The 20,699-nt window shown below is 36.3% G+C and overlaps 2 protein-coding genes across 3 annotated transcripts in view; one reads left to right on the forward strand and one right to left on the reverse strand.

Annotated features, from left to right (window-relative positions):
- mettl27 (methyltransferase like 27) overlaps positions 1–20,699 on the forward strand; it is a 147,997-nt gene that overhangs the window by 55,463 nt on the left and 71,835 nt on the right. The gene's annotated exons all lie outside the window — the stretch shown is intronic.
- caln2 (calneuron 2) overlaps positions 1–20,699 on the reverse strand; it is a 36,938-nt gene that overhangs the window by 3,305 nt on the left and 12,934 nt on the right. For both annotated transcript variants that reach the window (XM_083564785.1, XM_083564784.1), the window contains exon 4: positions 18,207–18,319. In XM_083564785.1, coding sequence (XP_083420911.1) covers positions 18,207–18,319 — 113 coding nt within the window. The remainder of the gene's footprint in view (positions 1–18,206; positions 18,320–20,699) is intronic.

A 20,699-nucleotide genomic window follows, 5' to 3' on the forward strand; every position in this document is an offset into this window, starting at 1 on the left:
ACTTATGCATTAACAATTATCACACATTTCTTAAGCTTATATAAAACATTCAAAAGATTCATGCACTGAATCCTTAAACACTAAAGCAACCAGAAGCCATCCTCTCTGAGCAGCTCTTAGAATCTGTGCAGTAATTATAAAATAATACAAACAAAGCAATGTAGAGCAATAACCTACAGGAATATAATATATTCTTGGGAAATCAATGTCTTTATTATTGTCATATATATCTTTTATTCATCTAGACACTTTTATATTCAGCTATGCACACATGCGGCTTTTAGATTGAAACTAAATTGAATTACATTTATTAAATTTTTACTGAATTCATTAGCTTGCCATGACCTAACACATACACTACAGGGAAAATTTAGTCCGTATATCCACAAAGCGTTTGATAATCTTTAACCGTATCTACTCATCATAAAATCATAAACCTAAACATATTTAAACTTGACCTTGTCTAATCCTATCTTAAACCCATTAGAGTCAATATTCACACAATTAAACACTATGTGTTATGATGTTGAAAAATGTTCAGCGGCAAGGTGGATTTTTTTACACTTTTTAAATACAATTACAGTTTTAATTAATATTATGAAACTTATTTATTTTACTAAGCTTTCAATAGTGTTATACGATCAGGCCCAGCAAAGCCTTCTCTGCTGGCCTAAACACTTTCAAAAGCACTGACCTACATTTACAACCTAAATCTATATATATATATATATATATATATATATATATATATATATATATATATATATATATATATATATATATATATATATATAAAGCTCAAATACCACTGACTGACTCACTCACTCATCACGAAATCTCAAAAACCACTGAACGGATTGCAATGAAATTTGGAACATACCTTCCTCTTGGGTCTTAGGTGCTCACTAAGAAAGGGTTTTGAAAATTTCGACCTGGATCGCGGCTAACTCGCGAAAAACGCGATTTCTCACGCATTGTAAATTCTTCGAAATAACATTACGGATCCTCATGAAACTTACTACATTGTTTCTTATGATGTTAGATGCACGATAAAAATTATTTTTAAAGTAGTTTGCCCTGTATCTGTACTACAAAGGGGTAGTACGTTATTTGTTGACGTTACGTTCTGATCTCTGATCATCCAGTCCTGCTCAGTGCTTACTGCTTATTGCCATATTGCTTAGCGTTCTGCCTTCCGTAGCGAAGCACGGGTACTTTCCGCTAGTTCTAATATATTTCCATGAAATTGTATTAATTTATTCCCAACAGTTTATTCTCTTCATTTCGTAGCATTTCTTTTGGCTGCACTGCTTCCAGTATGTGTACCGTAATTTCCGGAGTATAAAGAGCACCCATATATAAGCCGCACCCACTAAATTTGACAAATATTTTGAACATAAATAAACAAGTGTACACTAATGAACTTTACACAGGCTTTAACGAAAGACACGTTACACACGGTGTTGGGTGAAATATGTTGCGCTTCTATTAGAAGCATAGCTGTAATGCGGGAAGCTGAGGCGGAAGCCGAAGTATATCAAATCAATGTTTATTGTAAATACCAGGCACTGCCAACACAAACACTTGCAACGAGTGCGCTTCACGGAGCGCGGCCCACAAAGTCCCGAACCGACTGCAAGGCGGGTCGTGATAATATCCAAGGGTGCGCGAAGGGAGCGCGGTGCTGAGAGAAACGGAATATCGTACTGCGAACAGCGAGAGCATAACACACACATACAAACAATAACTGACCGGGAGTGTGTGTGAAGTAAGTGTTTATATAGGCGGTGTGATGAGTGTGTGGATAAGCCTCAGGTGTTCTCAATGAAGCCCAATCGCGAGGAGCTCTGTGTGGGCGGGGCAAGCAACGAGGTTAGACAGCCGCCGAAGGGGGCGTGGCAGAGGGATTCCTGACAATAGCGGTATTTTGGGAATAGCCTGGCATTGCATTTTTCCGCTATTACTGCGTGTGTTCAAGACGAGGATTTTGTGTTTATTATTTTCTGATGCTCATTTCTAAGTTTCTTTGACTAAACCGTAACGCTGTTGCCAAGAAAAATAAAAAAGTAAGAGTTTTGGAAAGCTGTCTGTGCTTATATGATTTCTGTTGCAACTGGAGTTAGCGCGCTCTTCCTTCACCCAGACTCAACACGTTACAACGGCTTGTATCTAAACAGTAGCCTACAAAGAAAGTCATTGTTCATTGTCTTCCTCCTTCCTTTCACAACTATTTCTCTTGGGAGTTTTTCTTTTGGCATCGTCGTGCGTTTAAAAAAAACGTTTTTTCTCCCGGTGCTGTGCAGCTCAGAACACAGGTGAGGTGCGTTTTTTCGTTTCCGTTCGGAAATTTCATTGGTCTAATGTTATGGGGTTCAGCTTTTTGGCTTGAAGTTTGTGAAACCGGGAAAAACCCAGGAAAAATTCATAAATAAGCCGCTTCGTTGTTTAAGCCGCGGGGTTCAAAGCGTAGGAAAAAAGTAGCGGCTTATAGTCCGAAAAATACGGTATGTTAGATTTATTTTGTCCAATCAGATTTCAGCCTCTATGTGCTACCATGTCAATCTGCCCAGGGCCTTTAAAGTCTGTACTGCTGGCCCTTTTACTATAGTCTTTATAAGAAATAAATCTTTTGTTTTAACCAATCAGATTTCAAATTTGCTTTACACGGCCAGCCAGCTGGTCCAGAGTAGTGTCAGCATTTTTATATCCTCTTATTGGTTGGTCAGAGGGAAACTGTTACAGCCAAGTTTGACTGGCAAAACACATCTGTAGCGCCCTGCACACATTAATACATCTAAGTTAGACTTTTGTTATGCCTACAGAGGAAGAGAAATTGATTTGGTCTTGGACATACTTAAAAATCCATTTTGAAGAAAAACTAGACATCGTGAGGAGGTCGGCCAACCCCGAAGCTAGCTAGTTTGTCTCAGCCCGGGAAAGGGTTTGTTCTCCACTTCCAGACCAAAGAATACAAGTGGTACCACTGTCTTACAGCCTCTGAGGAGCGGTGCAAATTATGATTATGCATCCCTGGAGAGTAGGTTGAATTTATTTTAATTTTTTATATTTTTGCCATGTTATTAGACAAATATTTTTAACTGCTCCATATGATGTAGGTGGCACAGTTGCGGTTGTAGTGTAAATGTTTGGAATTTTAACTGGGTTTCTTGCTTTAGTAAAATGGTATTCACCCTCCATATGCGAAATGCCTCTCTCTCTGTGTAGTGCCACACGTTGTTATATTGTATTTTTGTATAGTATTGATGGTTTCTATAATTGCTATGTGATAGTGGTTGTATTGGGTAAGTCCCCACTGAAAGCCCAGGCACCAAATGCACGGCCCGCCACTGATACAGAAATGCAGTATAACAGAGCACTGCACCACAGTCAGGTATTTCATACAGAGATAATTAATGACATTATTAAAGCAAGAAACCTAATAACCACATGCCTCCTTTCACTGCAGCCACAGCTGCAACACCCATATACATAATCTCAAGAAAAAGCATCAATATAATAACCTCTTAAAATGACCCCAGTTTTTCTGTGCATTTTTGTGCTTTTGTCCGTGCATTACGGTTTTCCTGGGGATTTGAAATTTAGGCAAATTGTGTGTTTTTGTGCCAATTCTACAAAAAAAACATGCAAAGGTTTAAATGGTTTATGAAAAAGCTTAACAACTGTTTTGGCTGACCTTTCCTCTACAATGTCCAGCTTTTCTTAAAAGGTCAGTCCTGTGAATGTCCTTGTAAGTGTGTGTGACCAAATCAATTTCTTCTCCACTATCAGCCATCGTGAAATGAAAAAAAGGTACTAAATACACATGAATATATTTGTTTTTTTCAGCTGCAGATGAGGTTTGTGAGCCTGACAACCATCCCATTAAAGGACGTGAAAATGGCGATGTGTTTTGACAACTGCGAGGGCGCCCTGGAGTGACCCAAATGCAGTCTGATTAGTTAAAGTGACAGCTTCAGGCAGCATAGAGTTTATAACAGTGCTCACAGTGCTGGTTTTGCGGCAGTACGTGATGTAATGGCTGATATCTGATTAGAAAGAAACTCCGTCATAAACTTTCACTCTCTGACACAGCAGCAACAGCGCACCTGAGAGAAACACCATGAAGAGAATAGAGAAAAATTCAATACATATTCATGGACAAAAATATATTAAAACTTAAATCAATGATTCTGATAGGCCAGCAGAGAAGGCCTTGCTGGCCCAGATGGCTTGCCACTGTGAAACCTAGTCTCAGCTATCACTTTCATTATATCAGCTAAACATCTATATTCACCTTCAACCTGAGCTATGTGTACTGTCTGTCATTTTGTCTGTGCTGTCTGTGTAAAGTTTAGCATTTTTTTTCTGTGTCTGTGTTGATTTCCTCTAGGTATTTCAGTTTTAAATAAATATTAACAGTAGGATTGGCTTCAATAAATTGCCCTATATTACAGATGAACATTTCACCCAGAGTGCACTGATTCATATTCTCCGGCCTATTAAAGGCTGGGACAATAGAAATACACAAATAATATGCTTATAACCAACTCTTCGCATCTATTAACCATGAACCAAACTACATCACACTTGCAATAATTATTTGCCTACTTTAACCAGACCAGAAATCTAGAGCAGAATACACCACAAGTGCATGTAGAGTGATGAACCTAGAAGCACCTGCAGCTTTGCCTCTCCCTCTTACAGGCAGACTCGGAGCTCTAACACAGAACTGGCCTCATGGGATTCTGCAAAGGCCTAACATCATTTTCATGTAGATTTAACGAAAGTTGAATTAGGATACTTTGCATTATAGAACGATTTGTTTAAAATCATGCCTTTTTGAGAGAGCTAGTCAGCAAGAAAGTGACAGATGAGTTGTCTGTTGGAAGAAAATTAAAGGGGGGGGGGGGGGGGGACTTCCCACCTGATAAGTGATAGTGAAATGTAAGCAAAAATGTTTTACAGAATACTGGAAGTAGTAGCGAACACCACCAAACTGCTCACAGCATGGGTATTAATAACACAAATTGTCTTAATTGTCTTTAATGAAGGTCAATTGTATGAATTGGGATTTATCAAAGCATTGATTATGGCCCCTTTGCACTTTTTTCTGTATATATATATATATATGTATTATTTCTCCAGGAAGATGCAGCCCTACCTCCACCATGTTAAATCTACATATAAAATTTTAAATATGCATCATTTTTTTAAAGTACGCATCGGATACACATTGCTATTTGTATTGCAATGTATTGTTTTTAACGTATTTGAATCGGTAAAAAATACTATTTATTTATATTTAATTTAATAGTTTTTTTACCGATTCAAATACGTTAAAAACAATACATTGCAATACAAATAGCAATGTGTATCCGATGCGTACTTTTTTGAAATGATGCATCACATCGTTAACTTTTACGGCGATGCACCGATGCGAATCGGTGAATCTTACCATCCCTATTCCGCAGCATGTTCTTTGCTAATGTTATCACTTAAAGTATCACTTAAATATGGCAAGAGTTACTCCTTTACTTCCACTTAATAACACAGAAAAAAATGACGCTTAATACCAAGGAAACACTTACTGCAATGGTCTCAGCTCTCAGTAGACTTACCCATGAGGGAAAAAAATTTACAAAAAAACAAAACTAAAGTCACTGATAATAAATAAATGGCACATATATATAATAAGACATTTTTATTTGTTAATTACCAACATGCATTTTAAGCTATTTAGTATTAGACTTAAATATGTGGAATATGTGGAGTGACTGGCATTTATGTCCCTGGGAATTAATTATTATAAAAATTATTATCGTATTAAAACAAGTGCATTAATATAAAAGCATTGATTTGCTCTGTACCCAGAACTGCAGTTACAGAAAAAATGACACTCCTTCTGACCAATGAGAGAAAAAGTCAAGAATCAGACATGTGCTTAAAAAAGAAATTGTGTACAAAAGGTATAAAAGGCCATGCAGTTCTTTTTGTTTCAAATGATTGTGGATATTAAATAGCATATCTGTTGCTTAAAAAACACATACGCCAAAACAGAGTGGATTGTGTTCAAATGAAATTTGACACAGGCCTCCTCAACTCAAACTAAGCATTCTTTCCACACACTTGTTTTCATGGTTATTACAGGCTGCATGCTTTCCACACCACATTTAATAACACACAGTGAAATCAATAGTTTGATGACAGAAGGCTGTTTGTAATGTATACTCTATGTCCAAGCGGCACACGCAGCTTTCTCATTATTTACATTTCTTTACATACTGTGCAACAGTTCTCTGCAGGTCATTGATTTAGCATAACTGCTCAGCAGTGGGTAGATTTAGACTTCAATTACTTGCCTGATAGCATAGTATAGATGGAAGCGAGATGAAGAAAATGAAAATATCTCAGTAATTGATTGCGGAGGCCAAAAAATAGATAAAGTAACAACGAGCGATACAAAGTACACACCAGAGAAGTAGCATCAAGATGACTTAGTATATGAGTTCGCAATCTCTATATTGTCTTTTTTCTGTCCTCTATTTCAACATAAAAATTTAAGATGGATACTGAAAGTTCCCTGGGATAGGCTCCAGGCTCCCCAAGACAACCATGTGCAGGATGAGTGATATAAAAAATGAACGGATGGATGGATGGATGGATGGATGGAAGTTGGACACTAATTGTGTACCTCCTAAAGACGAACTTTTATATAGTGAAATTCTGACATTTTCTGCCCTACATATAGCAAGTTTTTTAAAAACTACAGAGTTTACTGATCTTAAATGTTTGGCCACATTTGCTTACCTCCAAAAGTAAAAAGGGAAAAAGTACAAAGATTTTATTTAAACCATGCTACAAGAACAGTATGGACATTATGACAGCTGTTTAAAATACAAATTCTTTAGCCTGGAGTTCACATTCTCAAATGTGTACCTACTGAGCAGCATCTTTAAGAAGGCATGTCAGAGCCAAAACATCCCTGTTAAATGTTAAGCAATTCCAGGCAGAGTAAAGTTGACACATTTTGCCTCATGGCAATGCCATATCTTAATTTTTAGTATGTATTAGTGTTGTGTCATGTTGTGAGATTGTTGTTCAGCTAGCCACTCAACCACACAGCCCAGAGATATGAAGAATACAAGAGATTTTGGCACATTCAGGGGGTTTCCATTAGGTTTTTACACACTTTACACACACTGAATATCTCTTTCTAATCTCTGTTTCTGAATATCTCTGTTTTAAAATGTTTAACTGTCATCATTGTTGTCATGAGCTTTTAAACAAAATCTTTGGCCTCACATTAGTATTTAACAATCTAGAAATGGTTGATAAAAAGGCTGGTACAAAGAAAAACATACCTTTCAGTAAATTTGAAGGCTACTGCTTTTGAAAAATTCAAACACTAAATGTAACAGGAAAACCAGTACGTACCGTAATTTCCGGACTATAAAGCGCATCCATAAAGCGCATTCAAAACGTGGGGAAAAAGTAGCAGCTTATAGTCCAAAAAATACGGTAATAACTATATAGAATATTACAGACATATGCAATTTGTACCACTGTGCATGTTTGTTTAGTCATTGGCGGACACACTGTCACGTAACTCTATACTAATCATAGATAATATCAAGTTTTTAAGTATATAATCTATCCTTTACTTAGCAGGATTTTATATATACGGACTGCTTTTACCACAAGTCTATGCTTAAGCCAATTTAAACCTGTTCATCAGCACCATCAGTAAAATAGCAGTTAAATAACAAGTACTGTAAATTTTACTGTAGAATTTGGTTTGCTTCAATTATAATTTTCAAATTATAAACTTCAAATTTAAAATTTGATACAATATCAAACTCTTTTATTGCTTCTTATTCTTAAATTTGGTGTTTGTTCTATTGTCCTAATCCAGAGATGCACCCCCCAAAAAATTCCATTTATAAAAACCTGTCTCTCTTAGGAGGTCACTGAATAGCTGTATAAAACATTGAACTAAATTGTACAATAAATTTGATTGTTTCTCATTGTGCTATAGGATTCACTGAACTAAAACTTAGAAAATATAACTGCATTAGTTAGGCAGATTACAGAATAAGGTTTTTGGTTATTTTATCTATCATATTATGAAATCATAAATGAGAGAAACCATGGCCACTTAAATTTTATTATAATATTTGGTAGAATGCAATATTTATTTTAGATCACTGCCTTTAAGATTTTTATGCTGGAATTGGGGTTTTGGAAACAGAATGTGTTTGGGAAGGAAAATGAGTTTAGATTAAGGTTAAGCACCTATGTATCCTCATTTATCTAATTGATTTTTATTACTCTTACAATTTACATTGTCACATTACAACTGTAGTATACCCTTATGCTCATTGTTTATTCAATGTAGTCAGTGTAGTATTAAATGTTTATCTAAATAAAGATTGTTCAAAATTCTCCTAAAAAAAAAAAAACATGCACAATGACCTCTAAACCAGCCTGCCATCCATAAGACAGCCTTCCCTGCATGAAACAAGTTATGACACATCTGAGCGTGAAGAGAGATGGAGCGTGAAGTGAAGTGTCAGAGGCAGATGTCTTTGGCTGACCTGGAGTGCAGGGACGAGTGCGGGAAGTGGCATGTCGAAGGTGTCCAGACACATTTATCATGTGTGAAAGAGGAACTCCACTCGACTGTCTATCCCATTCATTCCTGTCTTTCGCGTTCATACCTCGTAGCCACGTCCATGCATGGCCTTGGAGAGATGCCATTAAAAATATTGGCTGATAAACACCTCTAAACATTTACCCTATTAAAAAAGTCCCTAAGCTATTAATATTCAAGAATACACAAACCTTTAACACCCACATTCTCCTACCACCCCAACCTCACCACATTCCTCCACTCCCCTGAAAAAGCTGTTAGCTATTATGTATTAAGGGCACATGTATCCACAAATATTTTACAGATATAAAAGAGCATACTATTAAGAGTAAAAAGTATACTAAAAACAATTGTTTTCTATAATGTAAATAGCATTTAGTACACTTTTTACTTTTAATAAATCTTTAATTCTTTGCTCCTTCGTTCTCTTATTTTCATGCACAATGCTTGATCATTCAATTTGAAAAAGTCGCTGTTGAGGGAGCGACTGTTTAGAGCTGCTATAAAAGAAGTTATGTGGCACTCTGCAGACATCGTAATCTACAGCATTACATGTAACTGTAAAGGGGAAACGTTGGCAGTAATGACAAATTATTGCCCTATACAAGGAATAAAACCCTTCTTGGTGTGCAGTGATGGGAAAGAAATCAATGACAGGGTTGTGTGTTAGGGCCCAGATATAAGAATTTATTTCATACATAACTATTATCTAGAGAGAAGTTTTCTAGAGTGTTAACCAGCCTATGTAGTTACAATGACTGTTGTTTGAGGATAAATGCCTTATTCGGTCACGCAGTGGACATCCCTGGAAGAAGTTAACTGTTTAAACATATAGTTGTAACTTTTAGAACTGAATTTGTCACTTCAGGGATATACTTTAACACCTGATAGATACAGTTATACCGATCCTCATGGTCCTGCTCTTTTGAGAAGACTAGACAGCATTTAGGATATTTTTTCATTCAGTCCCCATTCAGTCCATGGATACAAGTAAATTACGATACACTAATCTCACCTCATAGATACTGTCTACAGATGATTTAGTTCTCCACATTCCGACACAATTCCCTTCTTAATCTCATCGTCCAATCAATGCTGTATTATTAAGTGAAGATATCAGAGGCCACCAGATAAAATTTCTTATCAGCTCAGACCGGGTGACTCAATGGTTCATTACCATGTGATATTGCACCTGTATGTTTTGGCAATAACTTAATCTTTGACCTTGAATTAAATACTCTCTCTCTCTCTCTCTCTCTCTCTCTCTCTCTCTCTCTCTCTCTCTCTCTCTCTCTCTCTCTCTCTCTCTGTCTCTCTCTCTCTCTCTCTCTCTCTCTCTCTCTCTTTTGCTCACACATACACATATTTTTCAGGAATCAATTTCAAAGGCAGTAGAACCCTGAAATTCAATCCCTAGAGCTTCTACTGTCATTTGGAGAAGTGTAAGTTGGACAGATGGTGTTTCACAGTGCATAGTGGCGCTGGAAGCAGGGCTATTACAGCATAGAGTGTGGGGTTTATCAGCCCACCAGTAGCACCACACATTCCCATTTTCATTCACGTTTATGCTCATCATCATTAGCCGCACTTGCTGCCATTCTTTATGATCTGACTCTTGGCTGCTGCTAGCTGCTAAGTACTTGACACCAAACACTCTCCCACTTATAATGCTAATATGACATCAGCCAGCCAGCAACACTAAAACATTAACACGTACAAGCATACAGATGTACTGCAATGCTAATGTTTTCTGGTTTGAAACTTCATAACTGTAGTGCACACTTTTTAGGGTCATTTTAATTTAATAAGCGTCTGTGAGTTTATGAAAAAATCTCTGTAAAAATCTTTCAAATTCAACATCACTGCTAAGCTTGATGTTCAGCCTGGAAAACAAACAAATGAATCTAATTTAGAGCATGAGTGCACAACCAAACCCAGTCGAATAAGTTAAGATTCATTAGCACATAATTTGGCAAACCAAATGCATTTAAAATAACTGAATAGTTACTTTTATGTCTTTTTTTGCTTGCTCTAGAGCAGGGGTCACCAACATGGTGCCCGCAAGGACCACATGAATAGCCCGCCTTTTCTAAAAATAGCTGTTTCCTACTTTGTTAAATCATTGTTGATAATTATTATGAGAAATCATTAACATGATCAGTGTCTTCACATAGATGAATATCATTAATTATTAATAATAACATATAATAAAAGGTAAATTGAGCAAATTTGTTATTTCAGATCAAACTGAAAACTGTGTGTATCAAACTGGTAGCCCTTCACATTAATCGGTACCCAAGAAGTAGCTTTCAGTTTCAAAAAGGTTGTTGACCCCTGCTCTAGAGAGAACTCAATCCTGAATTTTTTACCTGGCGTTCTCACCCCTTTTTTTTGGCAATGACTCCAGATTAAGGAACCAAGATTCTCAAAAGCTCATTGCCAACTCATACCAACTATAAAATACCAACTTCTTTCAATATTCCTAGTGTATTACATAAAGAATAGCATGAAAGGGCATGTAATAAGAAAATAAGTCAACAGTGGAACTCCACTTTACAGTGTGTCATGTCACACTGTTTTTGCATTTCGGCTGCCTCAAAAGACTCTATAGAGCCAAAAATATGAACCATTATTCCTATATGTTGAACATCCCATTTCTCATTTAACCCTACTTGCTGTTAAAATAGTCTCTAATCATCTGAGAATGCTTTCAGCCACAGGATCATTAGTGAAATCAGACACTGACTGGTGAGCGAGGAAGTCTGAGGTGCAGTCAATATTACAGCTCATCTCAAAGGTGTTCAGTGGTGTTGAAGTCAAGGCTCAGTGCAGAGTATTTAAATTACTCCATGCCATTCCTCACTATTTCTTCATTGTCATGCTGAAACATGCTTGTGGCCCTTAGTTCCATTAAAGGGAAGTCTTTACATTATAGCATACAGACATTAAAGACAATTCAAAAGTATAGCATACAGACATTACATTTATAGCATTTAGCAGATGCCCTTAACAATTATCTTAGTTAAGGGCCTTGCTCAGGGGCCCAGGAGTGGCAGCTTGGTGTGGCTGGGATTTAAACTCATAACCTTCGATTCCAGATAGCAAATCTGTATTAAGCATCATGGTATTACAAAAATGCACTCCCGCTATATTTGATTGTATAAAGTTAATAATTCTCACCTGTTTTTTCACTATATCCCATGTAGTATATGGTCATGAACTAGACACTTTTAGATTACACCCTGCCAACATAACACAAATATTGTAACATTTCTAGTTAAAAATCAAAAAACAGCATTTGGTTGCCTTTGAATAATATTAAGCAATAATTTAAATTTCACCTTTTTTTCAATTATTTCTTGATATTATTCAAAGGCAGTTTGATTCGTATAGAACTTCGCATAGATAATGATTGAGCAAATCCCCTCCATATCACACTGTTAGAAATTGCTGTTAATTTACGGCAGAATTTCAACAGGATAATAATGTTATGTTCAAAAGCAGTACATTGCTGTTTTATTGTTGTTGTTAAATGATGTAGACACAATATAACGGCATTTTGCTGTATTTATTACTCAGAGAAAAAAAACAAAACATTACTATACAGTATTTTTGTAAACTGCAGTGAGCACGCGGGGACTTTTATCCGTCTTCATAACAATAACAGGTGAGTTCCGGTTTGTTTGCGCGACAAGATTCCTTACATTTGCTATGGCAGCTAACATGTGTGGTGGATATCGGAAGTTAATCGATCTTCTATTTGCTTATTTTCAGTGAATAATACGCCAAATGCATCACTGTGTTGTGCAGCTGGATTTCTGACTCGGGTTGCATTATTCCCAATTACCGGGTGAGTTTCATTCAGAAAATATGTGATAATCCTTCTTTAAAGTTAATTTTTCAAACTCCATTGCACTGAAATCACATTGCCTTTGTATCACGCTAAAATGACTGGAGTTTTCCGCTGCTTTTCTCAAATTCGTGAAGCCTCCAGCGTTAGAAAAAAAACCCTTAATTATCGGTGTTATTGTGTTTTACTTTTTGCCCAAAAGATCTGCGTGCTAATGCTTGTTTTCTTTCCGGAATAAAAACTGTTTTTTATACAAGAATATACTTTGCTTTATGTTTTCTGTGAGTAATCATTTCCCCTCCACTAGGTCTAAACACACACATTTGTTTTTCAGGCGGTTAATCGGTATAAATCCGGAAAAGAGCACAAGGCTGTAGGAGTATCAAAGCGGACGTGTCGCCAGTCTACTTAAAAATAAATAGATTTTAAGTGGGACTTTATATAAGTAATACACACCACAGACACACACACAAACATCGCATACACACACTCACAACACACACATCACACACATGCATATTCACTAAAAAAAAATCTGTATATATTGGGTGTTTTCTGTCATTCACTTTGTCTCTCTTTCCAGTGTAATGTTTTTTTTTTTACATTTAGATGTATTTCCATGCATGTAATAAGCTTTGGACTTTTGGTTGACCATTGTTTTTATTTCATACAAATGTTCTGTAAATAAGAATCTGTGTTATTTTCTTTAATGCCATTTAGGTTTTATACTAAGACAGTTTAATAAAGAAATGATGTTTTGAAATAACTCTCTAAAGCTGATTTACTTCTGTTAAAGAGTACATTTAAACAGTGTTATGTTGTTTTTGCAAAAACACTAGCCAACTGTAAATTTCACCAACACTAAGACACTGGTAATTTTACAGTAAGTTGCTGGCAACCGTGCTGCCAGTTCTTTACTGTTTTTTTAACAGTGCAGGTCAAACCCATGATTAAGCAAAAATGAAGTAAAGAACTAAAATTATTACATAAGTGATTTCCTCATTGCACTGGAAAGCATTAGTGAATGCTACAATACGCTTTTAAAACTTTAATATAACAGCCTTAGTTTTAAACTGTCCTTTCCTTGAAATTATACTTCATTGCTCAGATCAAAAATAGTCAGCTATGAGCTATAAACACAACCGGACTCTGTCATACTGTGATTCATCACATCTCAGCTGAAGGGTTTTATGTTAATGAAGGATGTGAAAATAAAACACGCTCAGCTGACTCACCCAGACCTGTCTTGCTTTTCGTTTTGTGCAGGATATATGAGGAGAATGCAATTAGCGAAGTAGCTTTTGAAGCTGTCAAACCAAACTCTGCATGCAGATCCGAATATTCTAAACACACATGCAATGACTGTGCTAGTTTTAGTTTGATAAAAAAATCATAAGGGTTCTCCACATTTCCCAACACTTCAACATTCTCGGCGTTAGAACAACATCCAATCAGCTATATTCTTTGAGTAAAGAAAACTAACAGAGAAGCAACTTTAGATTATTACCGGGAACAAAATATCAGTAATTTCTTTTACACTTGCTTATGTTTTAAAATCGGTCGAAAATATTGTCTTATTCGATTATTTCTTCTAAAATGTTGATAATAAGCTAAAATCTAAGCATCTAAGCCAATAAGCTGCAGTAAATAATGCTAGCCAGCTACCTAAACTAATTAACTAAGCTAGATAAGCTTCCATAGCTTGATAAAATGCTAGCATGAATGTCTGATAACACTCAGATAGAAGCGAAGGCAACTGAATGCTGTGTGAGAAGCCATAAAAATGCTACTGCTAGCTAATTTACAGTCTAACAGCACAAAAGCTTGTGTAGTGGTCCATGTGCTTGAAAACAAAAACCCCCACAATGGTTGCACTTTCATTCCTTTCTGGTTTTCTCTCAAATTAGCTAGCTGGATGTTAAAATGCTCTCTCTCTCTTTTTTTTTTTTAAACAGTCCCACTAATGAGAGTCTTGTCTTTTATGTACCAGTGGTGCTGTGAAATTTCAGGATAAAACATATCTTTAAGGCACACACATTTAAACATTAGACCTGACTGAGCATATAAATGCGAGCATGGCTTTTACACATAATGCACACATTAGCTTTTACACCTTTTTTTGTCTTCTCTCTCTCTCTCTCTCTCTCTCTCTCTCTCTCTCTCTCTCTCTCTCTCTCTCTCTCTCTATATATATATATATATATGTATGCATATATTATGAATGCGACATGGCAAACTAGACTACTCCAGCCCTTATGAATCGATTCACAACCAGCTTGGTGCCAACATAACATTTTGTAACCTGTAAATGTTACATACAAACCTCAAGTAGAGAAAAAATTGTTTCTTGTGATAAATCACACTGGCACCTCTTCATGCTTGTATCCAGTTATGAAAAATCTTCAGGTAAAATTGGAAATTGACCAAAGTAACATGTATTTAAAACAAAGAAAGTAATCATGCAATATTATGAAAATGTAATATTTTCCTAATCTCTCTTAGTGAAGCATGCATTTGATGGATTTTTTTAACTCGAAAATAGATCAACGATTTTGCATAAACATGTGGAGTCAGTGCCAGATCGAGTTTATATTGTCATTAAAGCAAAAAGGAGGACAAAGCACATAATGGAAAACTCATATAAATGTTTAATGACAAAACTGTTGTCAATAAAATTTGTTTACTAAAAAAACCTTCTAAAAATAAAGAATAGAAGCAAATTGAAGCATAAAGGTTATACTGTATTTATCAATGAGACTCTGAGAGGGTATATAACCCTGAGAATTGGGCTGTAATCTATTTTCCACTGACAAAATTGGGTACGCTATTTGTGTCCAGGGATGCTCTCTCAATGTCAAAGAGCTTTTCCGTTTTCAAAGCATGACAGAAAACAATTTGTAATGTAATTAATTTGGTAGGAAGCCCACAAGAATTCAGATATTGCATCAGAAAAATCTAAATCAGATACATTGCATTTCTGACCTTGTTCGACTTTGTCTGAGTGCAGCACCTGAGAGAATAGCAAAACTTACACACATGCTTGCGCACACACACACACACGTTGTGAAAAGCGCAATAGAAATAAGGTTGACTTGACTTGATACACACACACACACACACATCTTTTAAAGTGCATCAATTGCCACAGGTAACAATCCAAGTGAAAGTAAATATTTTTTAATTTATTTGCAAAGGTTTTTTGTGCATTTAGCACAAAAACTAGGAGATTTAAATTGAAAAAGTGCTTTTATAGCTGCAGACAACGACTATTCATGATGGATGATAATGATGATGACAATGGCGCTGATATCATTATCAATTATTTAAAAAAATTGTTTATACATCAATTAATATTCTATCTAAAATTAAAATGCATCCAGTAAAAAAACTGATGAACCTTAAATTGAATGAATGAATGATAGTGATTTTTTTTTTTCATAACTGCAATATTGCTTATCGCTGTAGTGTTATTAAACCCATATGGGAACTTCAGTTGCAATAAGAGGGACTGTTTGTGTGCATCAAGGCTGCTGGGTGATTGTTATGCAGCTCAGCAGGTGTGAAGATATTACCTGAATTATACTTTCATTCATGAGTCATTGTGTCCCACTGGGTGTGTGCTGAGGTGAGCGTTTAAATCACTCCAGAGACATGCAGTGTCTGTGACCTTGTTGTTACACAAACAGACATATGTGTCGAGCGACTCATATGGCTGTGTTTGAAAACAGAATATTTTACTGTTTTTTTATTCTGCCATTATTGATTTATACATTTATTGATTTTGCACTTACGTATGCTAATGAATGATGGTTAAATACATTTTAAAAATCCCCACACTATCCTGACATCCAAATCCAGATTCAAATTAAATCATTGAACTGTGCACCATTCAATTAATATGCATTCTGTAACACCTTTGGTATTCCTTCAGAGGAGCTCTTGGAAAGGAAACAGTGGCTATATGTCTTTCTAGATGAGCTTTCCTTTGTAGTCATGCACTCTGTCTATAGTTTGAAGCCTGGATTTGAGGAATTAATCATTTTGGCTCTTCATCATTGGACTTTGGATGCAGGGGACTGGCTGGGGGACTTAGGGAGGTTGGGGGGGGGGGGTAGGAGGAGTTAAAGGAGCTATAATCCATGGAAACAGGCTTTTTTTCCCAAGTAGTCTATTCCACGTGCCCAGAATGTAAACATGTTTTCACATAAAAGGCATTAAACACACTGCTGTATTCACAGATGAGTTATGCAGGAGTAGTGAGGAGTTATCAGTAAAACTGGACACATACGTTTTCAGACCTCAGATGTACCTGTGTAGTTTCACTCAAATTAGGGCTGCTGCTTTCATTTATTTTAGTAATTGAGTATTCTAGTGATTATTTCATCGATTATTCGGATAAGTACTTTTTTTTTAAATAAATGAGCAATACTAAACAACAGAGAGAAAAATACTTTTTCTTAAAATAAACATGTAATTTGCTTTTCTTTTTAAGAATAATGAACATTTTTATTGCTGAAATTGCTTACAAGAATATTTGTTAAAACTAAACCCATTAATGCATTTAATTGCCATATTACATCAAAATACAAATACAGTGCGTTCAAAGAGTCCCTCCGCAGTGGCTGCGTAGAGTAGGTTATGGTAAACTATTCGTTTAATGAAACTCATATTTATTTTGTATTATGTAATTATTGTATTTATTTATAAAATATTGCACAGTACCACAATGTGGTTTTCTTGTCTCTGTCTCAGTGTTTTCTTTATGTTTTGAAATGATCCCACAGTTTTAAAACTTTCTGCCATTTTCTTTGGCCTGAATCTTCTTCGCGCCCCTCAATGTTTTCTCCCCGTTCCTCTATTTTTCATTCTGCAGCGTCTTCTGTGTTCCCTGTCCACAGCACAGAGTTTAGCAGGCGGTGCGTCAGTAATAGTGATCCATGGGAAACACTGTGCTCCGTGTTTAGTTAAATAGACTAAACAAAGCAAGTTACTCGAAGAATCGTTACAGCTCTAATTCACATATTTTTGGCCATAAACAGAGGCATGTACTCAGTTGAGCACTTAAAGGCAACTGCTTTGTGTTTAAAGGCAGCGGTATTTACCGATTAACTCCATCATGGGCACTTCCTTAGCCAGATCATTTTAAGAACCCATATAGAACATCTCTGAGCAACCTCTGAATAAGGAATACTTTCTTTTAGGAAACATCTATGTCATCTACTAAACTTAAGTCAGTGAATATCTGAAAACAGGACACGACAATCTTATGCAAGTAAGATGCAGTTAGGACAAACAAAGACAGCTTTTTCAGTGGGTTCTACAGGCACAGGGGCCATTTCTCTGACTCTTCCACTGACAGGCACAGAGACCACGCCTCCCTCTCTGGGAATAACAGACATGTAGACCACACCTTATCCACTGGAAATAACAGTGGTATTGGTCACACTAACAGACATAGAGGCCATGCCTTCTTCACTAATACTGACTTGCCACTTAACAATTGTGTGATTTTGTTGCAGTGTTAGAGCTGTTGCAGTAATGTTTTCAAATCAAACCATTACTGCACATATTACTACATTATACTTAAAGAAAGTATAGCACAGTGATCACATCTGGTTCATTGGGACTGGCAGATACAGAAGCCACAAAAGTTCAAATAAAGCAAAAAAGACTAGTAAAAAGTAGAAAAAAGGTTATTTTCCACACCTGCCAGAAGATGCTGTCTATAGTGCTGCCGAGGAAGCCTTCTCTGCTGTCAGACGAGAGGAGCTTAGGTCCCAGTATCGTCACAAACTCGTCAAAATCCACCTGTCCATCACCTGCAGCAAGAAAAACATTTCTGAATGCTGTGTCTTCTTTCCCACTAATGATGCAATCTGCATGCTGCAACATTCATAACGTAATATTAATCGCTAATGTTAAACAGTTATTTGCCCCTGTTTATACAGTGCATAAATAACTGCTGTAAACTACCACATAACCCAAAGGCAAGCTTCATTTAGCTATTAATACCACGTATCCCACATGACCTCATTAAACCTGGTGGTTCCAGCCCAGGCAACTTTTAGTCTTCTGAGTTTTGTACTTTTGGAGGCTGGAAGAGTCTTTCAGGATGATCCCACCTTTAGAATAAATGGGTTTCTAAAATCCCAATCTGACAGCTATACTAGGTCTACAATCCTCACAATCCCAGTGTAACCACCAGTGTTTTCTTTCACCTTTAGAAGCTGCAGCAATATTTAAAGAAACAGAGGATATTTATATACTTTATAGTGCTTTTGTATATGTAGTGTTAAATTAAACCCTAGTATGTTTTTCTCCTTGGGGCAGCAATCACGGTTCAGTGCAAAACAAACATGTAAACCCAAAGGTGTTATTGGTTTGCTTTCAAGTAAACCTCAAAAAATGTTGTAAGAGGTTAGAACCTATTACACAATGATGTAAAGGTTGTGAGGTTGTAAATTAGTAATTTATAATTTTATTTTTTTATAAGAGATGCAAAATGGGGGTTCCCTGGTGGTCTAGTGGTTAGGATGCGGCGCTCTCACCGCTGCAGCCCGGGTTCAATCCCCGGTCAGGGAACCAACCCCAGCCATTAGGGTTGCACAAGCCTTATTGCCGGTCCCAAGCCCGGATAAATGGGGAGGGTTGCGTTGCCAAGGGCATCCAGCGTAAAAATATGTGCCAAATAAAACATGCGGATGGTCCACTGTGGTGACCCCTTATGGGAGAAGCTGAAAGAAAGTTTATAAGAGATGCAAAATGGAATGAGGTTGGGAAAACTAGAGAGGAGAAATACTGGCTACTGTACATCTCACAAACTCAGAGCTGGAAGTCTGAGTTGGTTTGTTGGTTTGAAATCCAGGCTTGACAAAACATTCCAGGCTGCTAAAAAGTCAGTTCAGGTGTTGAAATAAAAATGAAAGTCTTAAGAATTCTGATAATTGAGGCAAATTATTCATATTTATATACACCAACGCCTTAAGTTAAAGGCCAAATTGTATGTGTAAGCTCATGAAGCACACATACCCATGATGATTGAGAAATAATAATTATATAGATGTCACATGCAAATTAGGGGCAGAGATCAAAATATGTGTCAGATTTCTGCTAATTGAATGTTTGGATTTCACTAAGATTCCCAGAAGAGCAGAACTAAAACATGCCATGCATAAGTCGAAGGTGGTGAGTGACCCACAAAAACCATTTAAGATACAGCATGGGCACAAACCAGAGTTGCATGTAAAGAAATCCCTTTCACCGGCTTTCTGAAAGTTGTTAGCACCATGTGAAAAATATTTAATATAAAATAATATTACTCAATATGAATAAACTGCATTAATATAAACACATCATGTCGATAAAGTTGTCGTACAAATTATGGTTTTATTTGATCATAAATAGGGATATAAATAGGGTTTCACAAATTTAACAGCTTTCCTTTGATTGTAATCATTGAATCATGACGCGATTCTCAGGCTTAGCAAATAACAAAGGATAAGAAATTAACAAAATGCACATATCTTTTTACCTTTAGCATGTTTTATGTGCTGTGCTCTAAGCAACTTGAACTGTGCATTTGTCCCCACTGTCCAATTCTGCTGTCAGGATTGATCGCCTGTCTTCATGACTGATGAGACAAATCTATGCAGGTCCTCTATTCATGGCAACATTGATCTGCCCTTAAGATTGAGTCATAGCCTGTACACAGTATAGACGTGTATTTAAAAAAATATATAATTCTGCTTGGATTTAAAACTCTGTGTTTTTGGAAAGTGGTATTTAAATCTAGGGGTAGTTCCGAGAACTGACCCGTAGCCCAAACAAAAACAGTGCTTTGATGGTTTACTTTAGATGAATCTGGACTACATAATGTGTGAAAGTGAGCCAAGTATTAAATAACATGAATAATTTACATTGTCACTTTACTTCCTGTTTCACTACAGTGGCAAAAGGCATGTTGTTATGTATACAGATGAGGAGTTATTTTTACATAAAAACAAAACAAAACAAAAAACCCACTCATTTGTATATGAACATCTTTAAATGAAAGGTTTTGACCATTGTGGAGTCATTGACCAGTAAAGAAACACTATTGTAACAAGAATATTTCAATTAAAATTACAATTAATAAGACAATAACAGTTATATTGCATTTTACAAAGATCAATCCTGGGTGCGAAGTTCATTGTGTGGTAT

This window comes from Silurus aristotelis, assembly GCF_946808225.1.
Source record: "Silurus aristotelis genome assembly, chromosome: 16".
Classification (NCBI taxonomy): Eukaryota; Metazoa; Chordata; class Actinopteri; order Siluriformes; family Siluridae; genus Silurus; species Silurus aristotelis.